This window comes from Papilio xuthus, unplaced genomic scaffold, assembly GCF_000836235.2.
Source record: "Papilio xuthus unplaced genomic scaffold, Pxut_1.1 DF828177.1, whole genome shotgun sequence".
Lineage (NCBI taxonomy): Eukaryota > Metazoa > Arthropoda > Insecta > Lepidoptera > Papilionidae > Papilio > Papilio xuthus.
In genome coordinates this window covers 4,393,842-4,406,433 of record NW_013530472.1, presented here as the reverse complement: position 1 = coordinate 4,406,433, position 12,592 = coordinate 4,393,842, and the positions used below count along the sequence as shown (strand labels likewise).

The 12,592-nt window shown below is 32.8% G+C and overlaps 1 protein-coding gene across 1 annotated transcript; it reads left to right on the top strand.

The window, feature by feature from the left end:
* The first annotated feature begins 1,066 nt into the window (after positions 1-1,066).
* Positions 1,067-10,589, top strand: LOC106113668 (uncharacterized). The gene is given in 5 exon segments (XM_082930822.1): positions 1,067-1,245; positions 2,644-2,711; positions 7,846-8,045; positions 8,650-8,919; positions 9,443-10,589. Coding segments are annotated over 5 exon segments (753 nt in total). The 5' UTR covers positions 1,067-1,204; the 3' UTR covers positions 9,617-10,589.
* Positions 10,590-12,592: the final 2,003 nt, after the last annotated feature.

The following is a 12,592-nucleotide window of genomic DNA, read 5'->3' as shown; positions in this document are numbered from 1 at the left end:
GTTAAAATTTTATATATTATAAACTAAATTTAATGTCTCACATGCCTAGACAGATTTTTCTACGTCAGTGCAGAATTTAAAAAGCCTATATGCTTGTATTCATCCTGTCTTGCAGCCTCGTCAATGTCCCGTCAAAATTAGTCGAACAGTTTCAGACATTACCAGGAACAAACGTGGACTTGCGCCCAAATGGACAAAAATTAAAAAAAAATAGTTTTTAAGTCAATTTGATACACATCCAAACTCATGTTTTTTATCGAATCTATTTACGCAAAGAGTTCCTGCATTGTGCCTTTACTGGAATTATTTGTATGTTTATTTATTTATATAGCTTTAAATTTGAAAATACTATAGCATAATATTTACTTCTGCAATTTTCCTTTCCGATTATGTTCATATATGTACAATATCCTTGTAAAAACACAATAAAATATATTGAAATAAACAGAATAAAATAGTTTTATTTTCTGTTTGTTCTTCCTCTAGAAATCTTGGTGGTAAAGAATTTATTACCTTCATGAGATAAAAAAGCTAAAGAATATTTTGATCGTCAAATAACACGCAAACATTATTTTTGAAGTTGTAGATCTTACTTTGACACCTTGACAGCGAACTGAACCATAGATAACCAAATAAAGCTTTAACATTCTTTGATTTTTTTCTTGATATTTTTGACATCCATCCATCAATGCTGTCATCCTTTGTCACTATTATTAAGTCATGGATGCACTAGCGGCTAGTCGGTCAAACGGTTGGTCGTTGTAACTTCACGTATGTTTTGTCTAAACGGGGTACAACAGTCCCGTTGGCGTAAAACAGTAGTATGCATACCCACGTCCGATCGCGCACGGACGCTTTTTTTACGCCGCGTTAAAACTCTACGTTGCCAGCTCTTAAACGCTTTAAAACACTCTTGTTTTCTTCACCCTAAAAAAATGCGTTTTAAAAGCGTTGCTAGTAATATCCAGATATATAGAGACATATTTGTTTTATTTACGTTTTAATCAGGCGTAAAAAAGGCGCCCGTGTGCATGCGGACGAAGCATTTTGGTTTCTATAGCAACTATTATTATCCATGATGCTAATTAAATTGTAACAAATCATCATTTTATAAAATAAAAATAATTTTGGTTGTCAAGAACTAGAAAATTTTTGAGTAATTTATCTTTTTAGACATACACAACAGATTTCAAACTAGTGAATAATGGCAACGGTCTTATTTCGTTTTGGAACTAAAAGTTTAAGGTAAGGTGCTTTTTCTCACTCAACGAGATTTTTTATTTATTTTGATATGAAAAATAATTTAGTTACTTAGCATTTGGACCGTACTACATCTTTCCTTTAAATCTTAGAGTCGTGTAACCTTTTTATCATTAAGAGGACTAAGAAATTGATGATTTGATTTTTGATCTATTGTAAATCATAATTTATGTTAAAATTATTCACAGATTTATCTTAAAAATTATTAATAAACAACCGTCGTCTTATTAAAAGATTAATTTCTTAAGTTACTTTTCCCTCTACTTACCTTAATAGGTATCAAAAAGCAAATATTTAAAATGAAAAAAGGCGTGCATACTGACTCGGTGTCACTTCACGCTATCGAGTGCACTCAATGCTCCACTTACCCGATAAAAAAAAATTCAGAAAAGTGCAATAATGCATTAAAACTCCTTGAAGTCTCGCCGTTTTATCTTCACCTCATTTCTTGCGTCTAGTACTGCAATGAATAGTTGCTAATTAACTATAGTTTAGTTCTATTTTATTACGTCAAGGCTAGGCTATAAGGCTTATTTTTTACTGTACTAACATTTTAATAGAATATTTAAACAAATTAATGTTTATTCATGGGATTATTGAATTGTTCAGGATTATTAATATTCATAAATGTTTTTTTATTTGTATACGCAATTAAATGTAGGCCACCCACCCGCAATGGGCCAGCGTGGTTGACTATGGCCTAATCACCCTTAACTTAGGGTAGGCTCCGAGCCCCTCAGTGGGGACGTATAGTGAGCTGATGATGATTAAATGTAAAAATTATGTTTAAAAGCAAGACTTGGATCCATTTTCAGTTACATATTTGACCTCTCTGACACCTCTCTGTGTTTGTTATTCTTTGACGGCGTAGCAGCAAACAAAAAAGCTCTACGTTTGCTACGAGTTTCTGTTTGAAGATTTCTTTATAGGAAACACAACAATGTTACAAAAGTAAATGTTACAGTAGAATTAAGAAAATTAAATGTACTTTATTTAATTAATACTATTAATTAGTTGTTGATTTTATAAAGATTAAAATGACATCAATTAATTAAACAGATCTTAAGTATTTACAACTGATGTTAAATAAATTGGTGGAAGATTTTTATCAATTTTTGGTAAACATTGGTTAGTTATTGCTTTGTTTTGGAAAATCTATAGTTTTTTGTGATAATTTCTTGAGGTCATAAAGATTTTTTATAGAGTTTTAGGCGCTAATATGATATGTTTTAAATCCACCTACACGCATTAATATATTTATTAAAATATTTTTAATAAACTACGGGATGGTCTGTATGGCCAATTAATGACACAATTAAATGAACTAAAAAAATATTTGTTTTATAGCTTACTGCGCGTCTGATTTTATATTCTTTGCACTAGGGCGGGCGGGGCGCGTCTCACTTATCACGGGCTCAGTGCGCAGAGGGCAGTCAACAGTAACGCACGCGGTAAGTTACTTATTCTCTATTCATAAATATACGTGTATTTGTATGTATCAGTTTTGTATTATTATTTGTATTACTGCATTTTTGTAGTTTTTTGTAATTGTTTTTTTTTTGAGAATTTTCGTTAAAGAGTATATTTTTTATGATTTTCTCTTTATGTACTATTTTCAATATTATTATTTGTTTTTGATAAATAAATCTTCTTCGTATTTTTTTATGGTTTTAAAAGTTTTTACTTTACGTTTAATTTACTGAAAAGTTGCTGATTGATTTGATTAATAAATTTAAAATGTTAACATTTTTTTGAAATAATTTTATTTATATATTTGAGATAAATTATGTTGTAAAAATATAAGTAAGGATATAATTAAATCTATAGTCATTACATAAAATTTTAATTTGAAACCTAATCTGAAGTTAGGGTAGTTTCCGGCGTATGACAATATGACCCCTTATTATATTTGCGACCAGAAAAGTTTTACGTTCCAGAGGCCTAATTTTAGTCCTCTTTCCCTTCCCACTTATCTTAAGAGGTTGGGATGGGAAGGGAAAGTGGATTTGATGGAGGGGACGCATATGGAAATATTCTCTTTATGTGCGTCTACATATTTACTCCATAGATTTAATGTAGCCTGCATCTATGACTGCAAATGTCTATGGACAATGGTCGCGTCGCCAATTTGGCGAATTCAGGTTGTTCGTTTGCCACCTTATAACATAAAAAGTCTTTTAATAATTTATATATACGTACAATTAATATTAAATATTCTTATATATTTATTATGCAATAATATATTATGTATCTCGTTAGTAGATAATATGTTATAGAAAGCTTTTTGTTTGATTAAAACAATGTAATGTAATTATTCGTTGACCTACATCGCGCGCTACGAAACAACTGAACATGAACTTACTCCATTTATACGAAGTTCATTAATTAACTATACGTATCATTGAAATAATACATATCATCTTGTAATATTTATTATTTTTAAAGAGTAACTCTTTCATACCTAATCTTATATCTTTAAATGAGCAATTCTTGTATATATATATTATATATATAATTGGAATTTCGGAATCGGCTCCAACGATTTACATAAAATTTAGTATAAAGGGGGTTTCGGGGGCGATAAACCGATCTAGCTAGGAATAATTTTTAGAAAATGTCATTTTATTCGTGTTTTATCGATAATCAACTTAAACATAAACTTAACTTTTTCTATCGGTAAGATCGAAAAATATTATTCATATTTCATCATTTTATTAGTAATACGCACTTAAATATAATTTCCAAAAAACACAATTAAAAAAAAATACCGAGCGAAGCTCATCATCCAGATTTTTGTGATTAAAATTAGATAGGATTCTTTTAATCTTTTGTTTATGACCATTTTAATGTCATGTATGTAATGTCGTCTCTCTTATAATTTAGGAAAAAATAGATACAATAATTTAATAGTACACGTTTTTCGAGAAAAGAAACTCAAAGGCGACTGGGTTTTGTTTTTAAAGTCATCTTACTAATATTATAAATGCGAATAGATGGATGGATGAATGTTTGTTTGAAGGTATCTCGAGAACGGCTGCATGGATCTTGCTGATATTGGCATAGTCTGGAAGAACACATAGCCTACATTTTTTATACCGCGCAGACGGAGTCGCGGGCGACAGATAGTATTGTTATACATTAGTATTATGTATTTAGTATATTTAGGAGGCTTACTACGTAGTTTTTTCATCGATATGACAGTTCAAATAATAATAATAAGGGTTTTTTTTCCTTTAATAACGCGGTATGTTTTTTTAGTTATAAATTCAAAGCGAGGTCTCTAATACTCTGTCAGTCATATTTGTGGAACGGCATTGGGGTCGTACTCCCCGGGGGTTGTTAAATCGCGTAGGGAGGTTCTTTGAATTATTGATTTAGCTAGTTCGCTAGTATATTTTGTTTAGATTTGCGTGATTTTGATATCAGCGTATTCCTCTTTTATGAATGTTGACGAGTCAACTTAAAATGAGCAATCAATTTTAGGGCTATAGGCAAAGAAGACGCCTTTCTATCATATTTTCATTTTATATGCAGCAAGCATTTCAATAAAAATGAAAACACATAAATATAGCTGCTTTATTTACTATGTACGTTAACTCACTAAGTTCTTCCTAATTTGTTAACGGCTCGGAGCCTACCCTAAGTTAAGTGACTAGGCCATAGTCAACCACGCTGGGGCAGCACGGGTTGACTTCTCACACTCATTGAATTTCTTCTCAGATATGTGCAGGTTGCATCACGATGTTTTCCTTCACTGTACGAACGTCGGATAAATGCACGTATGGAAATCGGAAATCGAAAAACACATTAGTATAGCGGGATTCGAACCCAGGACCTTCAGATTGCAAGTCAAGAGTTTAACCCTTGAGCCACCGCTGCTTTTTATGTTAACTAATATAACTTTTTAACATAAACGACATCCTTAAGTAAGCAAATGCAACAAACCTTATTACCAGTTTTATTGCGAGAAGATGAGGTGTTTATACGACTGCAAATTCCTAACGGCGTAATAAAACTGACTGGCGAGTAAAATTTAATTAAATCGAAGACGTTTTACGTTAGGATCTTTTAAAGTAAACTCGCTGTCGCCTGCGACTCCGGCCAAGTGGATATATATAAAAACTTAATTAGTGTAGCCTATGTGTTCTTTCAGACTATGTTCTATACGTATGCCAAATTTAATCTAGATCCGTTCAGCCGTTCTAGAGATATCTTCAAACACCCATCCATCTATCTACATCACATCCATCTAAACATTCCCATTTATAATATTAATAAGTTATATAAAAAGCAGCTCTTCAAGGCATAAATTCAAAAAAAATGAATAAATAGTATCCTATGTCCGTCTCCTGGCTGTAAGCTACCTCCTCACCAATTTTCAATCATATCGGTAAAGCCGTTCTTGAGTTATAAATAGTGTAACTAACACGACTTTCTTTTAAATATATAGATGTAGAAAAAAAATCATTAAAATTTTTACAAAAAAAATGTTTCATTAAAAATTTTACAATATTGTTATGAAAATTTTTACAAAACATAATTTTGCGTTATACATCTATATCAATTTTATGACAATAAAATCTACAACTAGACATAGTTTACTGTGATCCAGGTATTTGGATGAAGCGGGAATTTTCACGTTTATCGAGAAATACTCGTACAAAGGCATTATTAAATTCTTTACATCAGAGCGAATATAAACTAAACTGCGCGTTTTATTTTATTCTATTGGACGGTGTTGTTATTCTTTTCAATGATTTTATTATTAACTTTAGATTTTCTATAAATTAATTTATTTAATTTTAATGGACTATATAAAGAGCGTCGGTAGCTCAGGGGTCAAGCACTTGACTTGCAATCTGCAGGTCCTGGGTTCAAATCCCGCCATGTACCAATGTGTTTTTTCGATTTCTAATTTACATATGTACATTTATCCGGCGATCTTACGGTGAAGGAAAATATCGTGATGCAACCTGCACATATCTGAGAAGAAAATTCAATGATATGTGTAAAGTCAACCAACCCGCATTTGGCCAGCGTGGTTGACTATGACCTAATCACCCTTAACTTAGGGTAGGCTCCGAGCCCCTTGGTGGGGACGTATAGTGAGCTGATGATATAAATAGTACTAATAACCTCTTTGCCACAGTATAGTAAAAATAAAAACTGACTATAAAAATACATTCCTATTAATCCGCGAAAAATAACACTCCCTGATTTAGTTGGATAAAATGTAAGCCGAAAACAAAAGACGATATACTTTTCAGTATTTTTTAGCCGAAATAAGAATGATTTAAATATTTTATTAATGGTTGAAATGTGATTATTAATTTCTGTAATTAATTTGTTCAGTCACGACGCTTTTTATTCCCTCGTTGAAAGCCGACGGGTAATCCATAAGGATAAGCTTTAAGAATGAATTATTTATGTCGGCGATTCCTAAATCGAGGGCAGGCTAAAGAATATTCTTAGATATTAAAAGGAAATGTTTTCCATTGATATATTTATTATTATAACTTACTTAACACAGATAATGTGTCAGTTTAAAAGTTACAAATAAAAAAAATATCTTGTGCAAACCAAAAAGGTTCATGGAGTATAAAATACTCCTTTATTTTTTGCTTTTTTAAAATACAGAACCACAGAGTCATAAGATAACCTTATAAAGCTCTATTAAATTCTGGAGTAGCTTATAAACGCGTAAGTTTTATACAAACATTGGTTTGAACTTTTATAATAGAAGATTTCTGTTCATCTTTTATACATCGCGTTTACATGCAATAAATAAGACAATAGGTTATTTGTCCTCTACGGATTTATTTGCGACCTTGGATCGTATATTGTCGCTCCCGACCGACCTTGGTCCCGATATACCGGGGACTTATTGCCGCCTTGACGCCTCGCTCCCTACTCCCTAGGCCCCATCCCTAAGTCCCCCCTTCTACGCCCGACTCCCTTTATCTATGTCCGCCTAATGGAATTCCTCTGATCAAATTGAAATCCATTTGTTCTTTGTTGTTAAGGTTAACTTCAATGTCCGACTATATGTGAAAAATTTCTCTTTTAAAGGAATACGTTTAGTTTAACGATTGTCGTTCGAGTACTCTTCAGATAATTCTTTTAATATTTTAGTTTCTGACTAATAATAATAAATTCCATCTTGATAACTTCACGTGTTTTTGTGAAAAAGGGTCTTGACAGACAGATGGACGGACAACAAAGTTATCCTATAAGGGTACCGTTTTTTTCCTATGAGGCACGGAACCCTAAAACCATGGCAAATATTTATGTTATTCGTAGTTATCAGAGTAAACTTTCATAGAGCGCGTTGACTTAAGAACCTTATAATAATCTTGATCTCAGCTTTGAACTTGTAAAGTAAATTCACGGATCATAAAGAACATCGACGCGTACCCCTCTGCGTCCTTTGTGCTCATAATGGAGGCTTGAATTGTTATATTATATTTTATATACATAAATTAACTTATATAAATTTATGATTTAATGATCCCACTTCGATTTATGCTTATATTTTTCCATCCAATACCTCCTCATGGATAAAAATTGATTAACTCCATATTCCAGGTATGGCGAACTTCGTGAGAATCACCAATGAGATGAGCGAGGCTGTGCTGCAGCATTTGAGAGATAGTTTCTTTGCTGACGAGCCGCTCAACAAGGCGGTGGGGTTGTGCGAGCGTGGTCAGCCTCACGCTGCGCTCGAGAGACTGTGCACTGCAACCATAGCTGACGGATTGTCTATAGCCGCGATGCAAGGAGACACGGTAATGACAACTTTATAATAACCAAACCCAAACTAACCAGTGGACTTGGCTACGATTTGCATAACTAACCCTTACTGTCTTCATCCAGTGTTCTTCCACATGCTTGCACATTAGATCGCTAATTAAGGACTTTTTAATGCCAATCCATCTGTATGGCGAGATCCCAAATTACAATTCTGAATTTGATAACGAATATTATTGAAAATGGAATTTAATAAAATACATATAAGTGTAACTTACTTTATTGAGATATAAATTTGATAGATTTAATAATAATAAGAAACAGTTGATGATATAAATTACACAGTATTATAAAAGCCAAAGGAATTATTGGTGTTAACAATTTTTCTTAACGTTAAAATAGATAAAGTTCGAATCATACAAATATCGTAAAGATCCATTTTAGACATTATTAGTTAGAGCGAATGGCGCGCTTAATTACCAAGTCAAGTGCCAGAATTAAAGAATTAGTGAGGGGACATAAACGTTGATATTTAATAAGGCTACTGTTGCGCCGATACACCGGCACAGTGTCAGATTTTCTTCCTAACACTATGTTAAAATGTATATTCCAAAATTAACATAATTTCTTTTTAAATTTCAGGTGCTCGGTGTAGCTCTCAACGGGATCTTATGACCCGGAGACATAGAGCAGTCTATAGAGAAAATACAGCAATCGTCTGATGAGAAGTACAACAAGATCTTCACTATTCTCTATACCGTGAGTAGAGACCTGAATCTCTTCAGCACATTCCGAGTGGATTGTATACTGGAGTGTAGAATCATCTCTGTATCGGATGCGGCGCGCGGCAAAGGACTGGCCAAGGAATTGATGAAGCGAAGTATCGATATTGCAAAAGAGAAACAATTTAAGGTTTGATTACTAATAATCTATCAATGGTTTTATTACGATTGCAAAAGATGAATAAAAAATTAGATGTAAGGTGTGAATGTATCAGGAAAGAGCATGTGACATTTTAAATATGAAACTAAAATTAAAATAAGTGCCATTACTTCAGACTGATATTGTAATGTTATAATATACTATCTGTTCCCCACGACACCATCCGTGCGGAGTTAAAAAAAACATAATTAAGTAGCCTACGTGTTTTTCCAGACTATGTTCTATATGTATGCCAAATTTCATCGAGATCCGTCCAGTCGTTCTGGAGATACTTTCAAACAAACATCCATCCATCTAAACATTCGCATTTATAATATTAGTAAGATTACCTAACTCAGACTAATACTAGATTTTTTACTATAAACAGTATTAGTGTTGGTACTACGTAGGAAATATTAGATTTAAATAACTCTATCATAGTGGTTGGTAGAGATTATATAAGCGGGACACTAGCACTCTTCATGCTACGAACGAATGAAATAATTCCTTGCAGTTGTTCAAAGTGGATGCAACAGGCGCGTACTCTCAGCGTATCTGTAGCTCGCTGGGTCTACGTACACTACGACGTGTGCGCTACGCTGACTACTGCGGCGCAGACGGTCAGCCTGTGTTCAACGTGCCGCCTCCTCACGACGCACTCGCGGTTATGGCGTTGGAGTTACCTTAGTATTATTAACGATATGATTATTTAGCAATCTGTAGTAAATCAGTATTACGATATTGCTATCCCTTTCATATTAATTAAATAAAACACAGACATACTTCTCTTATACATGTTACAATTCAAATTAACGGTGAAATTCGATTGACGAATACAGTCAGTATTGCCATTCCTTTCTGTCTCTGTATTTTCAAAGAGACAGAAAGAGATGACAATTGTGACCAATGTTATAATGACATCCCTCTCCTTCTCTTTGAATCAAACAGAGATAACTATATTCAAGGATGTGAAGTTTTTGACACACATTGGCTTTCAAACTGATCAAATTAAAATGACATTTTTAAACATATTTTCGTGGTTAAATATACATATTCATGTTTTTAATTATTTAATACTAGCATTGCCCGCGACTACGTCTTAAGAATTTGACGTATTATGGACTAATATCCTGTTCTATAAATTGTCGATTATACTAAATTATTATTAAAAAATTCTGTATTTTTTTATAATAATTGTATTCATATTAAACGCACATTTTAAGTTACTTTATTCAGAAATTATATTTTTTTAAGTTACTAGAATGACAGTCCTTATACTAAGATGGTGTCAATGAGAAATAAAAAAAAAATGATTCACCACAAAATCATAAAGGCAATCTTTGGCCTAATATTTTTAACGTAACAAAAAAATTTAATGTGACTATTGAAAAAATATATAGTATGAAGTACATAAGAATATTTGATGTTTATATACTGTTGTTTAGATGTTCTATTAGGTGAACTATATAATGTTGATGTATACAATATAATAACTAATGTTTTATATATGTTTACTGTTTACAATCTTCTTAGAACGTAGATGTAGCGATGTTTCCTGCATATGTATACTATCGCTATAAACTATATGTCTATGTTAGATCCTTTATGTAGTATTGTAGATAAGATATATATCAAACAAATAAAGTTTACTCCAAAAGTTACAATATTTTTTTATTTCAAATTTCTTAAACACTGGTAGTAGAAAATTCCTTATGAAGTATATTAATTAACTACCTGTCACCCGCGACTTCGACCGTGCGGAATTAAAAATAAACTTAATGAGTTGCCTATGTGTTCTTCCGGACTATGTTTTACGTCTATGCCAAATTTCAGTTAGATCCATGCAGCTGTTCTGGAGATACCTTCAAACAAACATCCATCCATGTAAACATTCGCATTTATAATAAAAGCAAGATTCGTTTCAAGCCTTGCTCATTTGTTTTTGATTACATATATATAGAAGCTACTGAAGAAAGTATAATTAGATTGTGTGAAAGAGGATATGCGTAAGAAGGAGATGAATTCAGATATGACGGCTGATAGAGATGTATGGAGGATTAGTACTGTGCCAACCCTCCGTAGGGACAAGGTTAATGATGATTTCTTACTTGCTCCTATGACCGTCGAGGTATGAATATCCGAAGAAGAGAGAAAGGAGCATAAAATGTCAAATTTTATGTTGAACAAGTGAACTTTTATGTAGACGTTTCGTAGCACTGCTACGTTAGGTCTACGAGAAACAAAACATTGCCTACTGGAATTAGACATTTTTAATCCTGTTGCGTTAAAAACACACTAGATGGCGCATTATTATTAAAAAGAAACAATAGATGGCATTAAAATAAAAAAGAAATGTACATTAGTTCTTTGGTCTTCCTGTTAGTTCATTATTGTGCAGTAATTTGTGTAAATAGTAAGCAAAAAAGACTAGATTTTAAAAACATATATAGCCAGTGTTTTTGACAGGATCTGCTGTGTAAACGCATGGCTTATTTCAAGAACGTAGATCTTTTCAAGCTTGAAAAGTATACGACCTATATACTTAATTTTAAAGAGCATTAAAAGCATGATATCTTGGCTTACATGAAAATATTTTTTTTAAAACTACTAACCGTGGGTTTCTGACACGATAATCTCTGTATAAAATATCGTCATCCCTGTCTTTCATCTTTGACAAAAGAAAGATAATGATATATGTTACCATGGGTTAATGGATTCAGAAACCCATGGTAAGTGACGTCTTGTTGAGAATATAAGTAGTAAACATTATTTTACAGATTTTTTTCATAATTTAAGTACAAATGAAGTGGCCATTTACTTAAATAAAAAATAAATGATACTTCACAATGTAAATGAGGTTAAAAAGGCTGACAAATTAAATTAAGAACAATTAAAAAAATATTATATTCTAAACTCTAGTACACTGAGTTAACAAAATAATTTGGCAACGAATGCCACACGGTGACTGCGGCTGCGGTCGACGACGCACGTATGAATCCTCTCAAGCTCACGTACTCTTTGTTTGGCGATAGTATTCAATACCAAGGAATTCGTCTGCCAAGTCTATGTTCCTTTAAAACTAGTAAACGGGTATATTTTCTTTTGAAATTTAAAAGTATTTTTTCTTTTTTAATAAAGTCTTTTTTGCGGATAATATTATTATATCGCTAAATAGTTAAATTGGCTATTTTAACATGTGAATTCATGCATCATAAGTCATTCTAGACCTGTGTATAGATAAAAAGCTTTGAAAATTAATAAATAACGACTAAATGCGTAGAACTTTGAATAGATTAGAATTAAAAAAATTGCGTTCCAAGTTAAAGAAAGTGTTTTGCGAGGGTTAGTTGAGGGCAGGTCGAACGGTCGGCTAAAATTAGCCCGCGATGCCGCCCGTGCATTATTTACTGCAGCGGATCGAACGCACGTCGCCACGGAAACGAACCGGACACCATGCAACCACCGTGTCGTCATCATTGCAAGTCTAATGCTTGCCATTTACCCGACTGACAAGAGGGTAATAGTGTGTCTATTCCCTAGTAATATCCTGTAGACTAAAAGCCTATTGTAGACTGGACTCATTTTGATGGTTTCTATATTGAATAAGAATACGCTTGACCACGATCCCACCTGATGTTAAGTGATATGATCGAAATATGGCATG